Source organism: Neovison vison, chromosome X, assembly GCF_020171115.1.
Source record: "Neovison vison isolate M4711 chromosome X, ASM_NN_V1, whole genome shotgun sequence".
Taxonomy (NCBI): domain Eukaryota; kingdom Metazoa; phylum Chordata; class Mammalia; order Carnivora; family Mustelidae; genus Neogale; species Neogale vison.
Window position 1 is genome coordinate 37,688,360 of NC_058105.1, and position 27,317 is coordinate 37,715,676.

At 40.0% G+C, this 27,317-nt stretch overlaps 1 protein-coding gene across 3 annotated transcripts in view; it reads left to right on the forward strand.

Annotated features, from left to right (window-relative positions):
* Positions 1 to 6,290: 6,290 nt before the first annotated feature.
* AMMECR1 (AMMECR nuclear protein 1) overlaps positions 6,291 to 27,317 on the forward strand; it is a 115,088-nt gene continuing 94,061 nt past the window's right edge. For all 3 annotated transcript variants that reach the window (XR_006382412.1, XM_044234631.1, XM_044234632.1), the window contains exon 1: positions 6,291 to 6,783. Coding sequence is in view for 2 of the 3 variants with exons in the window: in XM_044234631.1 (XP_044090566.1) it covers positions 6,311 to 6,783 (473 nt within the window). In the remaining variant the exon portion in view is untranslated. The remainder of the gene's footprint in view (positions 6,784 to 27,317) is intronic.

Here is a 27,317-nt window from a genome sequence, read left to right on the forward strand (position 1 = left end):
TACAAAAGCTAACTCAGAAAGGATCAAGGACCAAAATACACGAGCTAAAACTGTGGAAATCTTAAAAGGTAACAGGTGAAAATTTTCATGACCATGTAGTAGTGGTTTCCTTGATATAATATGAAAAGTATGAGAAAGAAATGATAAATTGGATTATATCAAAATTAAAAACTTTTTTTGTGTTTCAAAAGACAGCATTAAGAAAGTGAAAAAGACAACCCACAGATTGAAAGAAAATATTTGAAAAATGACAGGTCCAATAATGGATTGTTATCTAAAATATGAAAAGAATACTTAAAATTCAATAATAAGATAACTCAATTTAAAAATGGGCAAAGTGGGGCACCTGGGTGGCTCAGTGGGTTAAAGTCTCTGCCTTCAGCTCAGGTCAAAATCCCAGGGTCCTGGGATCAAGCCCCACATTGGGCTTTCTGCTAGGCAGGGAGCCTGCTTCCCTTCCTTTCTCTGCCTCTCTCTGCCTACTTGTGATCTCTCTCTCTCTGTCAAATAAATAAATAAATAAAATATTTAAAAAATAAATAAATAAATATGGGCAAAGGATTTTAAAAAATATTTTTCAAAAAAAGATACAGAAATGGTCAATAAATACATAAAAAGATGTTCAACATTGTTAGTCATTAGAGAAATGCAAATCAAGACACTGAGGGACACCTGGCAGGCTCAGCTTGTGGGGCACATTCCTCTTGATCTCAGGGTCATGAGTTTGAACCCCATGTTGGGGTAGAGATTACTTAAAAATAAATAAAATCTTAAAATAAACTATATTGAGATTCCACTTCATACTCACTAGGATGGCTACAATAACATGTGTTTTAAAAAGATAACTAGTCTTGGCAAGGATGTGGACAAATTGGAAGCCTCATACACTGCACGTGAGATTTTAAAATGGTGCAGACAGTTTGGAAAAATTCTGGCAGTTCATGGAGTCACCATAACCCAGCGCTCCCACCACTAGGTATACATACATTCATATATATATATATATATATATACACACACACACACACACACACACACATACACACACATATATATGACATATAAATACATACACACAAGAGAAACGAGAACACACATCCACACAAAAACTCAGAGACAAGTGTTCACTGCAGCAGTATTCATGATAACCAAAAAGTAGAAACAACTAAAATGTCAAAGGATGAATGAATAAACAAAATGTAGTATATCCATACAGTGGAATATTATTCAGCCATAAAGAAGAATGACATACTGATAGATGCTGTGCCAAGGAGGAACCTTGAAAACATTATGCTGTGTAAAATAAGGCAGCCACAAAAGGACAGATACTGTACAACTCCATTTATATTAAATGTCCAGAACAGGCAAATCTAAAAGAACAGAAAGTAGACTGTTAGCTTCCAGGGACTGGGGTGGGGGGAGGAAATGGAAAGTGACTGCTAATGAGGATGGAGTTTTTCTGGGAGATGGTGAAATTGTTCCAGTAAGTAAATAAGAAGAGAGGGCTGTGTACCTGACACAATCACTGTGTATTGTCCTTGCTGAAAGACTAAACCATAAATTATGGACATTTAAGCCATGGGTAGAGTGAAGCACAATGAGCTATACTTTAGCCAGGAAGTCATGGGACTCTGAGCTGACCCCTCATCACTGCCATGAGTGAGTCTGAACTTTAAATCAGATATTTGCATAGAAGGGACTTCGATTTAGAACATATTTTTATATTTTAATTGACAGCATTACTCCTCATTTGTCTATAACTGTGCCGCCAGGCAACTAGCATATGTGTTCCAGAACATGAGGTGAGCAGTTATAGAAAAATAACTATATGTCCATAATTAAATTCAGAGGTGGGGCACAGTTGTGGTATATACATTTTCATGCCCCATGATATGCCTAGAGAAGAGGAGATGAAGTCTTTAAGGAAGAGAGAAAAGAGAAAAAGAGCCAAGCAAAGAGTAGCTGAACTACAGAAGACACTTCATGTTTTATTTGCACATGACCCCTCTTACTGAACGAATAATACTCTTTTTGATCATCTTTTCCTGAAAAAGCTTCCCTTTCCAAGCTACAAGTAGTAAGTTTTGTTAATTCTTCCACATTTGGTGTAGCTATTAGCATACCTAAATCTCATTAAGGAGTTTGTATAACTTTGTCTCAAGGAAATAGCGAGCACAACAACATTCAATTAGTCTGCACTCCAGTTGACCGTGGAAGATATAAATGAAACAAGTAGAAAACAGTCCAAAGTAGATCCTAGTCCTTTGGCTCATTAAAGTATTGTTCATGAGATAAAGAAAGGACCCAGGAGGGAAGATCTGTTTTGTCATGAAGAAAACAAAATGTGGATCATCAATCTGAATTGAAAAGTAGGTAAAGAATCCCAGTATTTATTTGCATATTCATTCCACTATAAATCATCACCTCCACTACTACAACCGTGTGTTATATGTTTACAAGGTTAGATCAAAGTGGTAGCTAATAATACTACATTTTGCAGTTGTTCAAGGATGACAGTTGAGAAAGTTTGATGACAGAGGATAAAAATAACACTTGTTTGGGCATAAATGGAAGTTTTTTTTTTTTTTTCATTGAACTATGTGCGCATTCTTCGTCCCACCCACACCCCGGGAAACCTAAGAAAATAATTTTGCAAGGTTAACAAGTTTTCACTACCTGATCGAATTACAAAAAGTCTCTTTGTTCCCGAAATAAAAAAATAACTCTATTTGTAAACCCGTGGATACAGTGAGGTGATGATAAAATAATCAGTGACTATTGGGTTAAATTCAATTTCGAGTTTTACCACAGAGCGAATAATGTGCATAACCTTTGTTCAAGCAGTTTTTCACAGTTGTATAACAAAACATTTGACAAGAGTTAGTTAATAGCCATTCAGAGGCAGATGCAGAAGCAGAAATGCTTATAGCTTGAATGTGCTTTGTTGACAAAGAGAGATGGCCTATTTATTTTTTATTTTTTTTTATTTAAAAGAGACATGGAATCTTTACCTCCCAGCTTGACAGTTGGTTACAAAAGACAGAAGACACCTTAACGTTTCCTCTGGAGGGTATTATCACTTCATTCCAGTGTCAGCGGTGGGTAGAAGCACATGTGCTCTATCGCACTTTGACCTTTATACTTCAAGTCAAAAGAATTCTGAGCAAGGTCAGTTTTCCCATCTAGTGTACACTATGCTTAGATGTAAAAACAAACAAACAAGCAAACAACAAAGCAACTGAAAACCCATTTCTAGAATTTGATCTGTGGATTTCATTTGTATTTGAATGAAATATGTTTATTTCTATCCTGGTGACTTTGCAAGAAAACAAGGCCAGGAGAGGCATTTCCTCAAAGGCTAAAAGGAGGCATTACCACCACCCTATTACTTGCCAGAGGATTTGGAAAGCATGTTGAGGCTCAAGGTTAGTATGGGATATGAGCCAGGCTCAGGAGAAGTTAACACAGAGAAAAAGGTTAATGTTGTTTTTTATTTTTTTTCTGTTCGTAGCCAGCCAATACAACAAAGTGCTTTATATCGTAACTCCTAGTAGTCAGGTAATGGTGTATTTTCTGCAACAATCATTGTTTGGGTTTGTCTATTTTCTTTATGCTTGTGAGGCTTGAAATTGGCATTTAAAATCCTTGGGGTAAAAGCTATTTTTGTAATTCAGCTGGGATGTCCTTGTCTCAGGGTTTCCCATTGCATCAGTCCCTTAGCCTGGTACGATAGCCATGATAGTGCTGTGTCTTTTAGATGATGTGCAGAAATAAGGACATGATTATGGTGCTTATTAAAGATTCCTTGCTATTTTCACAAGAGTAGGGGCGTTAGACTCTTGTCTACTGGCCAAATTCTAAATTGGGAGATTACATTCTGCTTTCCTAAATTCCCCCAGCAGAAGCAGCCATCCGTGGTATCCTACTTTGTTTCCTTTGCTAAACATTGAATGGCATTGGTTTTCTACTCCAGAAGTGTTCACTTCTTAGTGGAATGGTGAGTAAATCAGTACCTATCGTCTGATATAGTATCTGACCCAGTTACAAACAAATTAAAAGGTAGGCATGATAGTTTGAGTACAAAACAAAACAAAACAAAACACCCTAACAGTGTATCAGTTGTTGTGGAGCACTTAAAACAAAACAAAACAAAACAATCTGCTTTCTCTTCTGCAACATAGACCCAAAAAATTAATGCTTTTTTTTTAAAGCCCATCAGTAGTGGACAGTGAATTGTTATTTGCCTCAAACAGGAAGATAGTTCTAACAGTGACCATGAGGTTTGAAAGCATGAGAGGATGAGATCGTGTATCACAAACCAGTTAACCCCTCTCTTTTGTCGTTGGGCTGCATTGAACCATTCTTGACAGCTGATCTACTTTGTAAAATCTCCTTTTAAGGAGGTTTTTCATCTTAACATTCAGTGTTTCTCCATCTTTCCCTAACAATGACGTTGTTATTTTTGTTTAACCTCCATCCCACCCACTGTAGTTTTAATGTCCCCATCTTCTATCCATTGCTAACCTTGCTATGACATAGTGGTATTGCGAGGCATGGTTTTTGAAATCAGCCATTTAAGGCCTTGCTCTAACACTTTCTAGGTGTGTGATGTTGAGCAAGTTACTTCTGAGGTTCAATTTCCTCATCTGTAAATGAGCAACCTCAGAGGGTTATTCTGAAGATCACATGAGGTAATATATTATTTTGAGGGGTCGTGGGGTAAGGCAAGGCATAGTACTCGGCACCTGAAAAGGCCTCGATAAATAGTAGATATTTATTGGATTGTGTACACGGATCTGACTTAATTCATAAACTCTTTGAGAGTGGGAAGCATACCTATTTCGACATAAGCACAGTGTCATGCACATAGGATGGTGCAGAGGCTTAATATTTATTGCACGAATAAACCTTTTTTTCCTTCTGAGTGGAATGAACAGCCCTCAGCTATTTGCAAGATTCCACACATTTGGCTCAAAGGTGACAAAAATCAATCAATCCTCCGATACCTCCAAAACTGCCTTTGTCTACATGTTTTGGTACGGTGTACACAATGCAAATAACTCACACTTTCTGTTTCTGTCAGGTTAATTTCTATGAATGTTAACACTTGATTTGTCTTAGGTGCCCAGAATGGGACTGACTCAATCACACGCCTCCTCATTCATTCAAGCATTCTTTGATTGAGAAATTTTTTAAATGAATACTAAGAACTATCTAATTATATACCTGAACAAAACCTTTCAACTTGTGACTAAGTGCACCATCTGCCCTATTTACCTGTAAGATCTGTGCTGACTACAGATATATTTCTAATGGCTTTGCTCCCAAGCCAAAACAAACAAACATACAAACAAACAAAAAAAACCACCCAAAACAAAACCCCAAACAAACAAGACAATAACCTACCACAGCAAGTTTCAGAGCACTATCAACATCTTTGAACTAGGGAGGTGTTGGTTAGGATTTTCTTTTCTTTCTTTCTTTTTTTTTTTTTTTTTCTTTTGAAAACGTTTGCACGGGGCTGGGAAGCAGAGAAAGTTGGGGGAACAAGGGAGATACCGATTCAACCAGGCTTGAATATTTGTCACTAAGGAAAGGAGTATTGTTCTTTCCCATAGTCTTGGAAAACCCCAAGTGCGTGCTTAGATGGGTACTAAAGCGACCGCAGTGTGGCCATTTCCCCGACTGCTTTGTACATAGTTTATACGGGCGGTCTCAGGTGTGGGGCTCCAAGCACCTGCTTGCTCAGCTCCGGCAGTTCAGAAACCAGCGTATTTGAGGCCGGTGGCTCGGGTTTCACGTAACTCGGCTCAAATGTCACTAACACTATGTACAGTGCCGGTCATCGAGCTGTGCTTTGGGACTCGGATACTTAACTTCGGACTTTCTTCTTTCTCCCCTCCTTCCCCCCGCCCCCACTAGTTTTCCTTTCTCTTCCTCCCTGGGCGTGCCCGACTCTTTCCTTTGCTCCTACTCTCTGCCTGGCGTTCTCGTTTCCTTCTCCCTCCTTTCTGCTGGGCTTCCCGTCTTTCATCCATCCTCTGAGGGACACAGAGCTCGAGGCTGCGCCTCGGAAGAGGCGCGAGTCCCGCGGGACAGGCGCGAGGTGCCGAGCGGCGAGGGCGCGCGCGGCTGGGGCGCGCGCGGGACGGCCGCGTGGCCGGGCGGCCGGCTAGGGAGCGGCGCGCGCGCGCGCGCCCTGCGAGCCCCTGGCGCGCCCCCGGCGGCCGGGGCCGCAGCGTGCTCGCCCCCGCCGCCAGCTCGCCTCACTTATGGGTCGGAAGCGCTGCGTGGGGGAGACTGTTCCAAGATGGCGGCGGGTTGCTGCGGGGTGAAGAAGCAGAAACTGTCCAGTTCGCCCCCCTCTGGCTCGGGTGGCGGTGGTGGCGCCTCCTCCTCCTCCCACTGCAGCGGAGAGAGCCAGTGCCGAGCTGGGGAGCTGGGACTAGGAGGCGCCGGCACGCGGCTCAACGGGCTGGGAGGTCTAGCCGGAGGAGGTAGCGGCAGCGGCTGTACCCTCTCTCCCCCCCAGGGCTGCGGCGGCGGCGGCGGGGGGATTTCCCTGTCGCCACCTCCGAGCTGCGGAGTGGGGACCCTACTTTCTACCCCGGCCGCCGCCACCTCTTCCTCGCCCTCCTTGTCGCCCGCCGCCTCGTCCTCATCGCCCGGCTCCCGGAAGATGGTGGTGTCAGCGGAGATGTGCTGCTTTTGCTTCGATGTGCTCTACTGTCACCTGTATGGATACCAGCAGCCCCGGACCCCCCGGTTCACCAACGAGCCCTAGTGAGTACCGTGCCCTCCGCCGCTCTCTCTCTTGCGCTCGGGATGGGGCTCAGAGTTGAAGCAAAGTATGAGTCCGCCTTCCCGCCGGCGGCTGCCCCTCTCTCTGCCCCGGTCCCCGGAGCCACTCGACCTAAGTAAGGGCACCCCGCGCTTTCTGCCCTCCGAGGCAGGCACCCCACACTTGGAGCAGGGTGTTGCTACAGGAGATGGCTCACTGGTTCCCAAAGGTGTTCGCTTTCTCTTTGCGATAACTTCGAGGAGTTTGGACCCTCCTTCCCTTCTCTCCTTCGCCACCCCGCGTCCCCACGCCCTGGTTTTGGAGATCTGGATTACTCAAGGTGTTGACCTCTCCTCACTTTGGTTTCCATTTACCCCAAGTGAAAGCCCCGCCAGTATTCCCGCCCCGCGTACCTTGCACAGGGAGAGTTACTATCCCACTGCAGGGTGAAAAATAGCAACTATCCAACTTCTGTTAGGCTAGTGATGGAACTTAGCTTCAGAGCTTATGAGGTTACCCGTCTTTTCCTTCAGGTTTCCTTGTGTCCCGGGGGAGGGAGGAGGTTTTTTTTTTTTTAGACACTTTCCCTTACTACCTATTCTTATCCGAACGTACCCATTAAAATGTGTTTCTAGTGAAGCGCACCGCCAGCTCTCTCACATTGGAAGAGTGAGACCCCCCCCCCTTTTTAAAAATTCCACTGTCTGGGTAATAGCTCATTCAAAGAGAGCTGTCCCCATAGAATGAGTGTCAGTTTGTATATGAAGCGTGCATTCGCTTTTGTGTCGATTTCACTTGTTAGAAATCTATGTTAGGCTCGACTGTTGAGAAATAGTTAATCCAACAGTAAGTGTGTAGGAATTTTTATGTTTTCTTTTGGCTTGTACTTTTATTTTACCCTTCAAGTGTGGTTGAAATTGTTTAAAATAGCACTGTTACAGCTAAAAGCAGGTTAATTCTAATCCCCGTCCATTTGGATGTGTGGGAGATGGGGCATATGGTTTTTTTTTAATGTGTAAACTGAGTGTAAACTGACTTTTTGAGTTAAATGCTAGACAGAATGTAAAGCCCAAGGAAGGGCAGAATGACAAAGAGGGCGATTGTTTTTATTATGAGTACTTTGCATCACAACAGAAATAATAGAGAAAAATTTCAGTGAAACTTATGAGGAAACCACCAGCACTTTTCCTTGCTAAGACAAGTGCCCCTTGTCCCCATATCATAAATACCTGAACTGATGTTCTTTTTAAACTGCTTCTTTTCATTTTGTGAGATTAGGGGATTAGACTACTACTGGATAAGTATAAACACTTCTGCCTAGACTAAAAATATTAAATTAATATGTAAAGTGGAAATTGCAATAAAGTGTCCTGGAAATTGTAAATTTGTATTGTTTGTTTTCTTTGGCTTTGATACTTTAAATGTACTTAATTTTGTATTTTTGCCACTCTTGTGGTCTGTGCATTTTCGTTCAGACTTGGTTCATCTTTGGGCATTTAGTCATAAAAATGCATGAAAGAGCATCTAGACTAACATTTTTCTAAATATCTTTATAAATTTCATAGTTTTAATCTATGATTAATCTAGGAGCTTAGATCCTAAAACCACACCTTTACTTAGCCAGTTTGTTTTTTGGTAAGAAGTCAGATTCATTTAAAAGAGACTGCCATTTAAAAACAAAAACTATGAAATATTTATTAGTTTGAGTCACTTATTTGTGACTTTCCTGCCTTCTCTTGGGTGTCTATGATGTATTAAAGCCAGTCGTGGAATGATACATAGGTTGGCTCTGCAAAGTCATGGGAAGCAAAAATTCACTCCTGTTCAGTTACATGAGTTTGGCAAAGGCTGTTTTACTATTCACGCTCCATTGCTCCAAAGCATATGAGAACACACTTTCAGGAGGTGCTATTTTCACACATTTTAAAGTGAGCTTGGGTTAACTGAAAGACTGTAACAAGAAGTTTAAAAGGAAAGAGAGCTTGACCAGTTCATACAGAGAATGCTTTTGAAAATGTTATCTTAACAGTGGCTACTTGTGGACATGTGTTTAGGTATTGCTTGTCTTTGAATACCCCATCCACTGGATTTCTTTTTCATGGAACTAAAGAGACCAAATAAGACACACTTTGACCACTGGGGATATGTTGAAACAATGGTGGAAGAATAATAACCATTATCATTTAGCAGGCCTTGAATGTGTCATGTCTTCCACAAAACAGCTTAGAAGAGACCCTGAACATGACCAAGGGGAGAATGGAAGTTTTCTTAAATGGAAAGAGGACTACATCTTATCTTCCTTTATCTTAAAGTCATTTTTGAGGTGTACTGTGGAAAATTCAAGAAAATGTCTTAAAGGTAGTGTTTGATTATGGAGTCAAATAACTGTCATCACTTGCCAGTGCCTTAGTAAACCACCACACATTTTCTGGTTTACATATCACATATTTAATAGCATCGTGTACTTATTAGTGGCTTCGTGCTGGGGGCATAAGCTGTAAATAGACCTATTTCTCCCTCCACCCCAAGTTATTAGTATCCCGTCATGAGCAGCAGTGTTCCAGGTCTTGTCTCTGCTCCCCCTACCCCAGAAGTCATGCTTTCAACAAATCAGATTCTCCTGTGTAAAAACACACTGCTTTCATCCCTTCCCAGAACCTTCTTTGTCAACATGTCTGTAAGTAGTGAAATCTGCCTCGTATAGGTTCTGAAGTTCTCCATTGAGCAGTTACCCTTCCATTCTGAAGGGTTATTAGAAATCTCCTCTATCCCTTTCAGTTTTGGGGAAGGGATACCAACATGTGAACAGGCTGTAGGAATACAAACTCTTCACTGTTGGCTGCTGTTTGTTGGAGCACCTACCTCACTGCACACGATATAGCAGTAGCTACAGCTTGGGAGGACAGTGGCAACTTGTTCAACGGAGGACACGTGACATTCGTGTTAAAAGTGAGGACTGCATTACCAAATCCTCCGTCTCAGTTCTCCAGGCACATTTGCTCACAGAAATCAGGTTTGAGACGTGATTTTACAAGTGACTTGAGGTGCATTTTACTCTTCAAAACCTGAGCTCTTGGATTCGTATGTGGGAGCCCGAGAGCCACATTATAGGAAATCATTTGCTACTCTAAAGGGACCCACTGCGCCAGGTGTGGAGCCAGTTAGACTCCAGAGCAGCGGTTCCCCACTCGGGCTGCACATTCGAACCACTGGGGAATTATTTAAAAATGTGGAGACCTGGGTCACAAGCCCAGAGATTCCAATTTAATTGGTCTTGGATGGGGCCTGGACCTCAGGATTATAAAAAGCTCCTCAGGTGATTCAGAACGTGCAGCTGAGGTACAGAACCACTGGTCGTACCGTATCCACCTAGTCCTCTCTCCTGAGATTCAGATTAATTTGGCCTGGGGTGGTGCCTGGGAACCCATATTTTATAAGCACCCTGGGTAATTCTGGTAAACAACTAGTTTCGGGAAACCCACGCAGTGTGGTCTGCAATAGACCCGACGTAGGAGCTGCTCTGAAATGGAGGCTCTCAGGTCGCCCCTCAGCCCGGCTGAATTGGAATCTGCATTTTCACAGGCTCCCCAGGTGATTCTTCCACACGTTAAAGTTTGAGGAGGAGTGGTTCTCCAACTTTAGAGTACATCATAATCTCCTGTACTGCTTGTTAAAACACAAATTGCTGGGCCCCATTCCCAGAGTTTCTGATTCAGTAGGTCTGGGGTGGGGCCGTGAATTTGCATTTCTAACAAGCTCCCTGGCGTTGCTGCCTCAGTTCCCAGGACCACACGTTGAGACCCCCTGGGTTAGAGAGAGAAGCTAGGACCTCAGTAAAGTCGTGCAGCAACTGTAAGGGAATGGCAATTTCCCCTGCCAGTTTCCAGTAGGGAACTTCCTGTTTCCGTGTCACCAGCCTTTGTCATGTTCCTTCTAATTTAGCACTGGGGAGATAGAATGCTGCCAAGATCCTAGTAAGAGTCCCAGGTTCTTGGGATGGTTTCATTCTGAGGTGGGGGGAGGGGTGACTCTTGGAAACCGATGGTATGATTTTAGGACTTTTTTTTTCTTCCAGAAATGTTAAATGCGAGGGGCACCTTTTAGGAGTTAAAAACAGCATAAATATGATCTCTTAAAGTGAGTTGTATTGATTTTGATAAGTAAAGCCCCCTTTCTGTTGCCATAAAAAATGCTTTGATGATTAGCTCACTAAATTACTCGTTGTGATACGATTTTAAAGCTTTTCCTTACACTTATGCTTGCTGGATTGGATTTTAAGAATTTCCCTCATTAACAAAAATATAAAAGGTTCCTGCCAAGGCACTGGGATTGTTCAGTCTTATATCTTTAATGCTGTGTTGCATGTCACGTCCCATGAACTATTTGTTTTAATCTTCTTACCACCTTTGAAGTTAATGCACTACTACATTTTGTACAGACCATGGCACATAAAAGATACTTTACTATTAACATCAATAATATGGTTTTCCATCACAGTGAATATAATAAAAAAAATCCACTCCTGGATATGCAGTTCTTGAGAGACTCCGATCAGGTATTTGAACGGTTAACTCTTTCTTGTCTTGTCACAGTAGTCAAATTACTGTTTTCCGGCATGCTTGGGAGGAATTGGGTTGTTTTAGAAAGGTAAAGCAGGCATTTTGCCTCACCAGAAGAGTAACACTCCTATGGCATGTTCGTTAAAAAGGCGATTTGATAATGTAGCTCAGGTCAAAGTGATATTAATACAGCATTTTAAACACAAGCTATTTTATTTCTATTATGTCTTTTTTCTTAATGAAGACTGAGCAGAATAGCCAGAAGGTTTATCTGTCTATTGCAGATGATGCTACTAGGCCAGCATAGTGGTCATAATGTATATTTTTTCTTCAAAAAAACCCACAACAACAACAGCAACAACAATGATAACGTTTGTCTGGAAAATTGTTGAGCATTTTTGAAGGTATTATACAGGTTGTTTTTCAACAATGTTGATTTCCATTGGAAGGCAGCCTGGTGTCCTGTCTTACTAAGAGAGAAGAAAGAAGGCACGCCCCCAGTTGTCATTTATGCTATAAAAACAGCCAGTGACTGAAATGGAAAGATATAGAAATATAAATTACAAAATTATTTTTATATCCATGCGTAAAGGTGTATGTAGGACAAGGTATATTTAGTTAAAAAGAAAAACTCGATGCTTATTTTACCTTCTCCCCCATATGGCCAAAGGGAGTGATAATCTGGCTCATAATTTTGCTTGCTTATGAATTGTGTTTGTGCTGCATTCAGGTCCCAGCTAGTGGGTGGCAATGAAGAAGGAGCCTTTGCTGGGATCTCAGTCCAATGGGAAGAAAGACCACTACTGAGAAAGTGAAAAATGCCCTGTTAGCCCATATGCATGAGTAGTCCCCCTGCAACCCTGTGCTTCTCAGAGAAATACTAGCATTCACATTGTTGTCTTTATAAAACCATACACTTTTTGAAATGTATTTGTGTTAAAATGCTCTGATGTATTACCGCAAAGGATTATGATTTAGAAGTCATTGTGCTTCCCATTTAGAGACCATCTTACTTTTTGAGAATGTATATGTGTGAAACACTAAAACTTGTGCAATGAGATTAGTCAAAGTTCCCTATTTCAATAGGCGTTATTCTGGTCTCTCAATGTCACACATGCTTGCCTGTTTTAAAGCAGCACAATGACCACGGCTTTTACATTTAAATTTTCTTCAATAGTCTCCCCCCCTTCTGCGAACTTGTGTAATAATGTCTCTTTTTGGTACTGTTCTGAATCAATTAAGCTAAGTAAGTGAGGACCAGCAGTAAAAGCCAGGGGCTGCCAAGAATGGACCTTCAGTGTGTAAGCTGTCTTTCCACAATCAGTAATTGGGCAGTTGCTCACAGGACACTGGAGACAGTGTGGGAAGCCAGTGGTTGTGTAGGTGGGAAGAGTAGATTCCCCAACAGTAAACTTATTTAGAGTTTGAGCTTCTGTAGTCACAGTGCTGCTAAGAGCAGAAATGAGCCACAAGCTTATGTAGTAGAAATAAAAGAGCCCGAAGGAAGAAGTATGGTGTAATAGTGCAGTTGGTTGGGTGGAGCATATTTTATGTTTGGTCCAACGATAAGTGGCATCTTTTCTATCCAGTGTGGGTGTATTTTCTGCAGCTTTTAAAGTATCATACTTTCAAACTTGCTCACCCTTAAAAATGTTAGTTTTGAGGAGCTAGGTGGAAATTATATGTCACTGGGGGAAAAAAAAAAAAAAACCCTGTTATTTCTTTTAGCATAAAGGGTATGCTGAGTTCCCAGGTTGGAAACCAGAGAAGTCGCTCTGTCCTCACAGAGCTTCCAGTCTCGTTCAAGGTATGACACAAACATTAGAGTCGCTTAAAATGCTGACAGTGCACTATATACATGATTATAGGTGATGTTAAAAAATGGGAAATGTTGTACGTCAGCACAGTGATGCCATGGAAAAAAGGAGTGGTCAGGATAAAAGGCTTTTGGGAAGAGGATGAACTTTTGAGCCAAGTTTTGAAATGGCAATGGTACAGAAATTATGGTGGAGAGTCTGGTATGACCAGTAGATCTCGAAGTCTTCCTGGTGGTTCTCAAACTCATTGCTCACCACCACACCCCTTGCCACAACACTTGGGGATTCTCAGCAGCTGTCTTCAGCCAGCAACTTGGACCCCCAGCATTCTCCATACCACTCCCCTTGCTCTGGTCTCAAAGATCAGAAAACTTCAAGGAAATTACAAGCAGCCTTTTGTCTTGGGAACCCTCTGGGAAGGCTGGATAAGAGATACTGGATCTGATTATGGTCTCTCACGTGAGGTGGAGAACAGTATTGGCAGAAGAGTCCTCCAGAACTTAAGATGACTTGGAAGGAGATGAGTCTCACGGTAGAGAAGACCAGCCATGGTTGAGGTTCCGAGGGCACTAGGAAATCTGACATTGGAAAAGTAGGGGAGCCACTCCAGGGGCAGAGTTCATGAATATGGGAATGTTGCAAAATCAAGAAATGGAAGAAGTTATCAGCAGATGCAGGGACTCACACTCCAGGGCCAGGTTTTGTGTAGGAGTGGAAAGCTTGCAGCTCACCTGTTTCTTGGCTGCCATCCTTGCCTCTTCTTTTCTTGGCTCTGTGCCTAGCTATTCTTGTGCTCAGAAAAAGTTTGTTCAACAGCTCAGTTGGAATGGCTATGAAATTTGATCACAAGTGTAAGAACCTCCCCTTCCCCCTCTTCATCTATGCCCGACTGTATCTAAATTGAGAGAAAGGAGAAGATAGGTTGGTGTATAGAATTCGGATCAAGTATAAAGTTAGCTGAGATAGCTTTTGGGCGAGGACCTGAAATTAGGGGACTGCATGTAAGTAAAGAGACGTTGCAGAAAACAAAACAAAAACAAAACAAATCAAACAAACAAAAAAAGACCACCAAATTCCCATTGCTGGGGAAAGTGAAGTGGGGAGAGTCTTTGAACCTAGTTCAGAGTTTACAGGCCTGAGGAACCAGAAGGTTGGTGGTGCCACTAAAAAGCATGGAGGTGTAGGAATGGGAAGAAACAAATAGTTGGTCAGATGAAATCAGTTTTCTTATTATATGTTTTTCAAGTGTTTGCAGTTATCCAACATCATTTCTTTTTTAATTAACAGGACTACAGAATAGTGACGGAGCTCTTGTGACAATTTTGTCAGTCTCTTGGCTCTCTACAGCCACCCGTGCCCCAGTTGTGACTTTGATTGCTTAGATGGGTAGAGATCAGTGATAGTTTTCAGCTTCGTATTGCTAGGAAAAATACCTGATAGTATGTTGGGTTTCCCTGATATAGTTTTATGTATTATATATATTATATCTCATCAATTTGTAAAGTGATCAGTGATTCTTAGATTTCCTTAGTGTATATATTATCATGGTGTTCCGTAAAATATAGCCTCATAGACAAACGTCTCCAGAATTTGTAATTTCAGGGCACCTGGGTAGCTCAGTTAGTTAAGCGACTGCCTTCAGATCAAGTTATGGTCCTGGAGGTCCAGGATTGAGTCCCGCATTGGGCTTCCTGCTCTGGGCTCCCTGCTCAGCAGGGAGCCTGCTTCTCCCTCTGACCCTACCCTCTCATGCTCGTTCTCTTTCTCTCTCTTATAAATAAAAAAAATTGTAGTTTCAGATTGTGGATTAAAGGCAATTTCTGAAGGACTGGAAGTACTGCCTGGTATTTGGTTCTAGGTCCTGTGTCCTCACGCTTTGCTGACAAGGAAAGGTAGATGCTCTCAGTGGACAGGATCAGCTGTATTGCCTTATGACCATTGCGATCTTCAGTGGATGGGCAGATATGAAAAGTTCTACTTGAGTCCAGGCCAACTAATGCTAGTTTTTGTTTTTTTAAAAAAATTAAGGTCTGTGATGGTCTTGATGATTCTTGCCTTTCCCCTATCTGTTTCATTTTACAGATAATCCACACTGTGACCCAAAGCCACATGCAATGCTGGGAGAGCACAGTTGACTGTATTATGCAATATCCTGCCAGAAGATGCTGACCAGCTCTCTAGTAATGGAAAGTAGTGAGACTGACCTAACAGCCTATGTAGCTTGCCTTGCCATTCCATATATTTTCTGTAAGCATATGACACACAATTCTAGTAACTTAAATTCTAGTGAGATTTTGGTTTGCTTCAAGGAGTTACCACCAAAGTCTCTGCTTTGCTTCAGGCATTAGTGGGTCTTTGAGTCATTCTCCTAGAACAGAATCTATAAAAAAAAATTGGTTTTTGTGCTGTCTGCTTCCAGGTCCCTCAGCACTGTGACAGCCTCAAAGAGATGCTTGTGTGCTAATCACAGTGTTGTGCTGCTTCTCCGTGACATTGTTTTTGCTTATGTAGCCTAGCAACTGTACAGGCCTCGGTGCTTTGGGGTACAAATAAGTTATAGACCTGGGGAAACTTGGGCCTCAGTACATACCTCATGATAGTAACGGAAATACCTTTTGTATCCTGATTTTGAACAACAGTGGGGTAAGTGTGTAGATGAGGGGTGCTTTTTTTACATCCTTCTCAAATGCTTACATGGTAAGTGGAAGTTGGTGTTGGTAATTTATTCACTGAAGGAGAACCTCTTGAAGTCTTCTGGCCCTTTTCCATGTTAGGGTATTGCTCTCAGTGCATTTTATGAAGTTTCCCATGGTTAACGCAAACAAACAGCTCCGCACACACTTCTTTGGCATTACCAACCAAAATCTTGCCACCAGCCTGGCCAGGTGATTCCGTGGAATAGCCCTTTGATGTCAGGATGAGGTGCCCGGTAGTCGGTGGTTAAAATGAGTCCATCTACCCCACACTCTTGTCAATTCAGAAAACCGTCACAAGAACAATTGGGAATGATACCGATTCTGTTTCTCTTGACACTAATGATGTGATGTGTGGTTTGTGGCATGTTTTACTCCACACACTCCTCTAATCATTGCCCTGTTTGGCAACTTGTTTTGCAGAAAGCCACTCTTTCACACTGTGAAAGCATTAGCTCAGTGGAGAAAGAGAGTCACATAGGGCCAGAGGCAGGAATAGAGGCCGCGTGGGAGCCAGGGAGGGAGAAAAATGGGATCGCAGTCAAGTGAGATGAAGCCTGGATTCAGGGCAGAAAAAACGAGACTCAAGTGCCTGGTCTGGGGTAGGGCTGCTCTAACAGGCATATTTCATGTTATGCAATCCTGGGTGTCCCTCCTTTACAAGTGGCCATGGCACTCTTGTAAAAAGAAAATTATTCCTATCAGAAACAGATGCACAGCATAAAGTTTAGCTATACAAGAAGATTTGCCTATGCATTCCCTGAGTACTTCCAAGAGACCACGTTGAAATGAGAATGAGGCCTCGGGGCAAGTTTGGGGGCCATAGAACAAGTAGCTCAAGTATATCCCCAAACAGATAAATGTAGCCACTCTCTGACCATGATCCTGTCTTTGTTTCTTGACTTGTCTGTGAACATAGTTATAAATTCTCAGATACTCAGATGTGTCTTACTTTCAGGTCTATGTATTGGGGTAGTAATAGATAGATGAAGTTTTGTTTATAGAGCTTGCTCATAGTCATTCTTCATAACAGAGATTATGGAACAGATAATATTAAAGGATAGATCCTGCTGTAATTTTTGACAGAATGCAATCAATAGGAGGGCTTTTGATTGATCATACTCACGTCTTTTGTAGCTTTTCTCTAGTGTGTCTCAACAGGACCTACTCTGGTCAATCTAATTTGTAAGTTACATTCCCACAGATAACTGGAGTGTCAGTCATTTTTGGTTAATCAGTTTCTCTTTAATCACACAGATGAATGATGCTTTTAGAAAATTAATTGATTAATGTATTTATTTAGTGGTAAAAAAACACATAACGTGAGACCTACCCTCTTCTCACATTTATTTTTTAGAGAGAGCAGGGGTGGAGGGATGGAGGGAGAGGCAGAAAGAGAATCTGAAGCAGGCTCCACATTCAGCGAGGAGCCTGACGAGGAGCTCGATCTCACGACCCTGAGATCATGACCTGAGCTGAAATTAAGAGATCCTTAACCAACTGAGCGACCCAGCTGCCCCTTTCCAAATTTTTAAGTACGGTACAATACTGATAGCTATAAGCACCATGTTTAGCTTAGTTTTTGAAGGTGCATGATAGTGGCTCTACCTAAAGCAACTAATGTTTCATGAGAATTTTGGGAATCTTTAAAAATGAATCTTACAAACATGTATTAGAGACACACAGAGCTTATTTATGGGAGAGCTTAATTTAGGCTTTGAAGTATTTATTTTTCCAAACTTATTGAAAACTCTGAGTAAACTAGGTTAAAGGCATCTGAGTAAGAAATAACTATTAAAAATATTTTGAACTGGTAGTGTGTCAGTATTTGACATGGCATTTATCATTTCCTTTATTAGTATACTTAATACCACCTACCTGTATTTGAAAAAAAACTGGATTTTCTAGCTTTCCTTTTAAGTTGTTATTCTTATCCTGTCTTTTAGGGCTTTCTAATGAATTTGCTAATAATAATATAAGGAAATGTCTTTGACAGGTAGGAACTTTGCCCTTGTTTACCCACTCTTAATGGTGGAAGGATGAAGGCAGAGAGAGAACATTCATTTTGGCGGTTGAACCTTGTGTTTCTGAGGAAATGTGTTTTTTAGAGAGACGGAAAATTGGAAAACACCTTGCCTAATGGGCTATTAGAAGTAAGGCCTTTTAAGCCCGTCTGTGCATATGTAAACCACTTGAGTTGAGCACTTGTTGAAATTGCTTCTTATTTGCTTTAATGAAAAGCTCATATCTAAAGGTGGTTAGTGGAATACTCACTTTGGGAGCGCATGCACTAAGTGTAGTAGTGGAATCTGTGAAATAATAGACATGGTCAAGTCTTGAAAGTTGTTTATTTGCCTCACTGTCTACACAGCCATGTGAGATTTTTTATTATTAGGAGAGGTATAGATTTTTTTTAATATTATCAGAGTTGTGATGTATTAATTTGGATTTTGGAGCAGTTTCTAACTTCATCCATTTAGAGATGGCTTTACAGTTTTAGAGAAGAAAGAGGAATTTCCACTATGGATTATCCCTTTGCTTATAGACATTTTGAAGTGAGTATTTGTTTAAGCTTCAAGATATATTTGCCAACATTATCGTAAGACAGTGTATCTTACATCAAAACGTAGCATTCTCAGCTAGTACTGCCCTGCATATTGTAAATTCTAACATTTCAGTTCAACGAGTAATATAGCAGTTATGGGTAAGAGCTCTATAAAATAGGTGTATGCCATGCTTCCTGCCCTTAAAAAGCTTGCAGTCATACTGAGAAGACAAGATTCATGAAACACAGAATGAGGCCACATGATTTAATGACTGAATGAATGATGGCGACAATGAGGCCTGTTAGAGTTTGGACAAAGACTAATGTGGGCTGGGATTATACAGGAAGGCTCCATGAAGAGAGTAGGATTCAGCCTGGGTAGATCTTCCACAGAGGGATAAAGCATTCTAGACAGGGAAACAACTTAGAGACACAGCGGTGAGGAGTATTGGACAGTAGTCAGTGGGTACCAATCAAAGATATGTTAAAGCCAGGGAGATCATAGCAAGAAAGGGGACCCCGTCAGGAGACTGTGGGTATAATTCAAGCATTGGGAAATGAAGGCCTGCCAATTGACAATTTTAAACTATTAATGGCTTGGGAATTGCCTCTTTCTTGGTAAAATTCCCTTTGTTTAGCTAATTATGCCTCAGCAGCTCCTTTAATGTCATGAGTGTCATGAAGCCGGGACAAGAGACCAGGAAACAACACAAGCAGGAGTCTGCTGTGTAGATGAAGTGCTTTCATTTGTGAATAGACAGTCAGCATAAGTCACTTAGGTTAAGATTGGTGGTGTTGCCTTCTGCCTGAGTGCCTTCTATGTTCTGTGTTCTTTTTTTTCCTTCTAAACTTCAGTGTCTCAGACATGAAGTTGAGGGAGTTAAGTACCAACAAAGATTAAAAAATAATCTACTTATTTTAAAAAATTATTATTATTATTAAAAAATAATCTGCTCGGGGCACCTGGGTGGCTTAGTCAGTTAAGTGGCTGCCTTCAGCTCAGGTCATGATCCCAGGGTCCTGGGATGGAGCCCCACATCTGGCTCCCTGCTCAGCAGAGAGCCTGCTTCAAGATCCTCTCCCTCTGCCTGCTGCTCTGCCTACTTGTACTCTCTTTCTCTGTGTCAAATAAGAAAAACCTTTAAAAAAATTTAAAAAATAAAACATAAACTACCCTAATTATTATGGAATTAAATGGCTTTAAACCCTTTTTTTCTCCTTAAATCAATGAAGGGATTTTACTTGGATGTTACAAATGTAACTCACATAAGTTAGGTACTGGGAATTTTAGGATAATTGGGTACTAATGATTGAATGATGTTACTTATTAAATTAGCTTCAATATCATTTAGTCTAATGGTTACATTCCTCAGGGTTCTTAACATGGCCTACTCAAGAATGCTACAACTCTAAGACACAGACTGTATAAGCAAAATCTATAAAGATTTCATAGTATTATTTAGAAACAATTCTAAAATGGTTTCCTGGATTGCAATAAAACAGCATATTTTTATTTTATGTGTTGACCAACAATTATCCTTTGAAGAAGAAGGAGCAAATTCTTAGTCTTTCATTGATGATTTGTCTTTAATTATATGAAGACATAAGTGACATAAGTCATCTTATGACTTCTTTTTCTGAGATCATTGTAAAATTTCATTTCATTTTAATAGCTCTCTTTTATTCGCCAGAATACGTTTCAGAATAGAAGAAAATTATTTCCTGTTAGACTGATCTCTGACAGGGTCTAGCCACATAACCATGAATGTTGTGCCAGCGTATTCAGGATGTAAAAAGCAGCCCTCGCATAGTGTTCATTAGGAGCGTTCTGTGTGTAGTCAGTTTAGGTTTTTTATAAGTAAACGAGCTCTCCATCATGTCATAGACTTGAATAATGAGTAATCTGTAATTTGAACTACATATTACTATAGTGAGGTAAAAAAATACCAGATGTGAAAATAGTGGTAATGAAATAGGTTTTGAGTCCGAGCTTTTGAGGAAGAGACGGTTTGGCCTATGTCTGCAATCACGGGCTCCTGCCACGTAATAGGATAGGAGGCCAGATGGAATCCAGTGGTTCTTAGGACAGACCACGCAAAGGTCCATGATCACTTTCAATATGCTCAAAAGCTTTATTAGCAAGAGTGAATACTCTAATCAAGAGAAGGGAGGTGAGTTTGTTTATACAGGCTTGAACCATTGGGATGCCAGTTTCATTTCTCACAGGCTTCAGACAATAGGCATGTTACATGGGCAGTGGCCTCTATAGTGTAGAGCACAACCAAGGAAAAAAACATGTCTGGTTTTCTGTTTTGGCTATGGCAAGAGAACAAGCAAGTCTTCTTTTAAAGTGAAAAAATGGGTGTGGGTCCAGAGGGTCCTGATTCCTATCTCCACTGGCTGCTCTCAGAACCTTTGCTGTGTTTTAGTTCAGCCTAGAGAAATTCAGGTCAGTTTTTACAGAAAAGGAGCATTTTAGTCTGGAAACTTTCTCTCATCCCCATGAAGAGTATAATTATTCACCATCCCGTAATAACCATTTGTTAACCCTTTACTAACTTAATTAACTTGCACCAGCCCAGCACGGCCACTGGTGCTTTCTTGTTCTCAGAATTGTTGTTACCTTTATTTGAATATTTTTGACTCCTTATCTCTCCCACCCCAGAATTGAAGTATAAATCTAGGAAGGTCCTTCTCTTCCCCTTCTTCAACATAATTTGTCTTTGGAGCTTTGTCATTTTGGAGAGCAGCAGTCTTGAATATCTGAAGACTTTGTAGCAACTGCATTAAATAAAATTTACCACTAAAATTCTAGCAGCGTCTACCACTTTGCATTATCTAAAAAGTTTACTGGTTCTGCTAGTCTTCCAGTTTGGGGAGGGGGTGGAGGGATTTGGAAAGAGGTTGTAAATTTATGACTTGATTTGAATATCTTAAGAAGTATTTAACTGGACTGATACTGAATTCGGGGCAGTGTTTGTTCTCAAAGATTTCTGGAAATTTTTCTAGGGAGATTTTAAAGCAGAGAATGAGAGATGTTCCATTGTGTTCCTTACTATGCCTTACCTAGAAGTGGGTATCTTTGTGTCTGTATATATAACTGACACCATAAGATCTTTGTGGATTTATTTGAAATTGTTTACTGTTTGGAGACTGACCTGGCTATATGTAGCTATACACAGGAGGGATGTGTGTTTATGATTCTCAACAAGATTTGGCATAAGCTTTAATCACCAGCTTATCTTCTATGGTTCCATTCATATATAATATTGGAATACTCGGAAGGCTATTTGATACTATTTATTTTCTGCTCTTCTGTTTTTTTTTTTAAAGATTTTATTCATTTTTTTTTCAATTTATTTATTTTCAGAAAAACATTATTCATTATTTTTTCACCACACCCAGTGCTCCATGCAAGCCGTGCCCTCTATAGAGATTTTATTCATTTGACAAAGAGAGAAAGAGAGAGCACACAAGCAGGAGGAGTGGGAGAGGGAGAAGCAGGCTTCCTGCTGAGCAGGGAGCCTGATGCTGGGCTGGATCCCAGGACTCTGGGATCATGACCTGAGCCAAAGGGAGATACTTAACCCACTGAGCCACCAGGCGCCCCTGCTGTTCTGTTTTAAACTAAAGATTTCCATATGTTTAGGTAAGTGCTTCTTTCCTAATATTTCTACAGTCAGGGAGTTTTTTGTAAAGATTTTATTTATTTATTTATTTATTTGACAGACAGAGATCACAAGTAGGCAGAGGAGCAGACAGAGAGAGAGGGGGAAGCAGGCTCCCCGCCGAGCAGAGAGCCCGATTCCGGGCTCGATCCCAGGACCCTGAGATGATGCCCTGAGCCAAAGGCAGAGGCTTTAACCCACTGAGCCACCCGGGTGCCCCTCTACAGTCAGGAATTCTTAATCTACTGCCCAAGAATTGACTTTAGAGGGTCAGCAAACCACAGTGCATATCCTTCATTCGGTGGAGAAAAAAAAGGGAATATCTTTGTTTTTATGGAAATTCTTGATGTGTCTGTTCTCGCATTAATATAATTTAGATGAAGGAAAACAGATTTGAAGAAGCCTGACCCAGGGGATTTTAAGTTATCCCGAAAGCACAAATAATATTTTTGCATGTAATTTCCCTCATAAAATGTTTTATGGCAGACTTGTTTATGTCATAGTTCTGAGTCAAAGCTGAATTCAACACATTAGTCTTTAAATTATCCAAAATTAATATCTTCTGGCTAAGAACCAACACAGCTTTATGACTCTTAAACCATTTCCTTATATTAATCACCCGCTGTAGAAACGTGCTTTATTTGGGGGGCCATTTTAAAAAAAAACACAAATTTTTTGTTCACTTCCTGAGTTATTGTGTAGTTTATAATGCAAAGAAAACATCCAAGCATAGCTGGACAGCAGGCTAAACTTACTAATTTAGCAACTTATTCGTACATATTAGCCTTAAAGTATACAAAATTCAGATTCTTCAAATTACTGTCTCAGCAAAATGAAAAATTATTTAATCAAGGACTTTAATGTTGCTCATAAATTTCTGAAATTGCAGATTTTAAGTCCATGAATTCTAAAGACACATAGTAGTGAAAACCTACTGTGTTATATACCTTTATTGATTGTATGCTCATGCTGGTTTTAAAAAGTACGTATGGAATAGGACAGTGAAACTAAATGATGGCTTCATAACTATCACTGAGATGTTGATTTGAATGAGTGATTTCCTCTGTATTAAGGATCTGCTCAATTTACACTGGTTTTCTCAGACAAGATTTTAATGGCTTTGTAATCACTTTTTCAAAAGATTTTATTTATTTGAGAGAGAGAACAAGTAGGGGGAGGGAAATGAACAAACAGACTGCACAGAGTGCAGAGCCCCACATGGGGCTTGATCCCAGGACCCTGAGATCATGACCTGAGCTGAAATCAAGAGTTGGATGCTCAACCAACTGAGCCACCCAGGTACTCTGCTTTGTAATCCCTCTTACAGTGTTTTAAACATTATAGTTGAGTGAATCTCAACATTTTTCTTCTTCCAACGTGACTCTCTGTCCTGCAGCATGATCCCTACACCCAGAGTTTTGTGTACAATTCCAGGTGCTACTTTAAGAGGAATAGGCCAGTTATTTTCAAAGTATTATGTGTTTTTTCTCATGCTTCTCCCCACTTTACCTTCCTCTTCTCTCTCTCTCTCTCTTTCTCTCTCTCTCTCTCTCACACAAACACACACACACACACAGAGTTATGAGAAGGTTGTTTTCATATCATACCTGCAACTAAATTAATTCAGGACCCCCAGAACTATCCAAATGAAAAACCACTTATAGTATGTTTGATATCTCCCAATTTTTTAGTATTAGGATAATGCTATCATTGTAGTCAAACTTGTTCATAACTTGTAATTTGGTTTGGCAACATTATAATGAAATATCAATTGGGTAAAATAGTAAATGTCTTGTTAAAATGAATTTTTTAAATGTTTATGATTCTTGATATAATTCAAGACTTAGAACTTATAATCGCCATCTACCCCATTTCATCTAACAAGTACACTGAGATCTTTCCTTAAGTAACCTTTCCTCTTTTAGGACTCTAGGCTATGCTTTCAGTCCCACCATGTCTCATATAAGTCATAGTCTCTCATGTTCCTTTATTTAAAACTAACATAATGTGAATCTTTGAAAAGAAGTAATATTTAAAAAATACTTGAAATGCAGCCAAATGTTGATAACAATAAATGCCTCTTTATTGCAGCTGTTATCGAAAAACACATTTATTTCCTTGTGGTCAGCAAAGGTGAAATGGAATGTAAATCTAGGCTGATTATATTTTCTCTCTTCTAATTTTGTAGATGTTCACAAATACTTTAACCTAGCAATATATGTGTAGATATCACCCAAGGATCCCATGTATTTTTCTGGGTACTTTTAAGAGCTAAAGGTTACTAGGTTTTTTGTTTGTTTGTTTTTGTTTTTTTAGAAGACACCAGTTTTAAAATGATTTTCAAACTCAAGAAAAGAAGGGATTTCCAGAATATTAGAGTAAGGACCGTAGAAAATCCACTCCTCTACAAAAGCAACATGGACACTGGCAAAAATATTCAAAACCAACTTTTTCAGAATTCTAGAAATTAACCAAAGACTTTAAATAACCTGAGCATTTCCTCATTAAAAACAGTTGATTTTCAGACAACAACAACAAAACCAGATGATTTTCTGTAAGAACAGTGAGCTTTGTTGTGTTTTAACTTGCTCTAATCCTTTATCCCTTTATCCAGTTCCACAAGGAAACCAGTAGCCTTGCAAAGACAGTAGCTGTGAAAACCAGTAGCCACTGGAGGGGCCCCAATACCCTGTCATCAAAAATCATCACTATTTGACCTGCCTGATAGCTCCCTGGGAAGGTTCCATTCACAAGGCTTGTCTCTGTTTGACCTGATTTATCCTTGCTCAGTGGAAAAGCATTATCCTCAGAGTACTTGTTAAAAACAATCAAAGACAATTGTTTTAACATTACATCTGCCTGAGCTAGTGATACCAGAGGAGGACAAAGAAGAGGCTGGCTAGAAAACTTAAAAGGAGAATCTGGGAATGGGTTAGGGGGTTTTAGCAAGCTCCAAGATATTCCTGGGTATCTAGAAGGTCACACCCATGTGTAGGGCTGTGTGTAAGCCCAAGAAAGACTTGAGGAGCCCCTATTAGCTCACCTCTGGCTAACCTTGAGAAGCTGAGGAAGCAGGAAATGAAAGCCAAGGTACATTTGTAAACTGCTGGAGCATTGAAATCATACCCCAATACACACACACAGGGTCTCTTGACATAGGGTGAAAGATATACTGGTTCAAAACATTTAGAAAATCGCTTTCCAATCATTAGTTGACCCCTAAGTTAACTGAGTAGAGACTTCAAGGGGCCACACATGACACTGAATACTGACTTTACAGAATCAGTCCAAGAAAGCCACTAAACAACCAACAAGAAGAACAAACCTTACAGAGGGATCTGATTTCCAAACTTGCTACCTTACATTATTTTAAATGTTTACTTTTCAACAAAAAATAAAATACAATCAAAGACACAGGGAAGTATGACACATATATAGTCAATAGAAACTGTTCCTGAGGAAACCCAGATGTTGTGCTTACTAGTCAAAACTTTAAATGAGCTATTATAAATATATTAAAAGGAAATCATGTCTAAAGAATTAAAAGAAAGTATATGACTGTCTCATCAAATAAGGAATATCAGTAAAAAGATAGAAATTATTTTAAAAAGAACCAAATGGAAAATGTGGAGTTGAAAATTTCAGTAACTGAAATGGAAAATTTACTAAAGTGTTTCAGCAGCAGATGTGAGTGGCAGAATTAAGAATCAGCACACTTGAAGATAGATTGAGATTAGACTATCTGAGGAACAAAAAGAATGAAAAAAAAAATGGGCAGACTCTAAGAGATCTATGGGACACCATCAAGTATACCAACATACATATAATAGGAGTCCCAGAAGGAGAAGGTGGGGAAACAGAAAGCATATTTGAAGGAATAATGGCCGAACACGTCCTAAATTTGTTAAAACAAAACAACATTGATCTGCAGCATCCAAGGAGTTCAACTGAAAGTAGGATAAACTCAGAAGGATTCACACCTAGACACATGATAGTCAAGTTGTTAAAAGATGAAAACAAAGAGAATCTTGAATGCAGCAAGAGCAAAGGGGCTCATCACAGACATGGGCTTCTGAATAAGATTAACAGCTGATTTCTCATCAGAAATCATGGAGGTTAGAAGGGAGGTGGGATGAAATATTCAAAGGGCTGAAATAATGGATTGTCCAGAATCCTATAGCTAGCAAGACTGTCCTTCATAACTGAGGGAAAAAATAGGACATTTCCAGATAAACAAATGCTGAGAGAACTTGTTGCTGCAGATCTGCTCTATAAGAAATACTAAAGGGAGTCCTTCAGGCTGAATTGAAAGGACACTAGATAGTAACTTGTGCTGATAAAGGGGACTACACAGATGAGTACAAAAGACAGTGTAAAGGTATCCTTGTTTGTAACGTTTGTTCTCTTATCTGATTTAAAAGATTGTTGAACGAAGCAATAATTATAAAACTATTGATGGGCTTATCATGTACAAAGAGGCCATTTGAATGACAATAGTGGTTTAAAAGAGCAGGGTAGGAAACAGCTGTAGTGGAAGAAAGATTTTGTAAACTATTGACATTGGTTGCTATTATTCTGAAGTAGATTTTTGAAAGTTATATGTTAATTATAACTCCCAAGGTGACCCTTAAGAAAATGACTCAAACTAGAATAAAGAATTGGTAGTTAGCTTTAGAAATCTCATTGTAATGGGATACAGGTTAGATTAAGGGAATGAGATTATAGATGAATTATTTTCAAAGTAAAGTTTTGATTATTTTCAAAGTTAAGTTTCATTTGGAAGTTATTTTTCATATGTTGTAAGCAGGTTGAACTATATTGCCTACATAGAATATTTTGACCTCATTGCAGGTAAATTTTAATAAAGTACTAAAAGCACTTCATAATGATCCATTCTTAGGACAATCTCCTAAACTAAGAGTTTCCTCTTATCCTGTTCTTTAGATGGGAAAACTATAATAGCATAGAGAATTTAAGCCTTGCCTCTTTCTTGGTAGGATTTCTAACATTGTTGAGAGTTGTAATACTCAAGCACTGGTTTTATAACATAGCCCTCCCCTCTCCTAAAAGTGGTTAATGGCACATATTTATTTTTTAATATTAAAATTAATGTGTTTAAGAATTTTATGACACCCCTCAAGGAACTGAAGACAAGTTAAAAATCTCTCCTTGAGCTTACTTGCCTCTCTTCCAGAACTAATTCAAAGAGACCTTCATTCTGATTTGCAGTCTCGGTCACAAAGTGTGTATATCT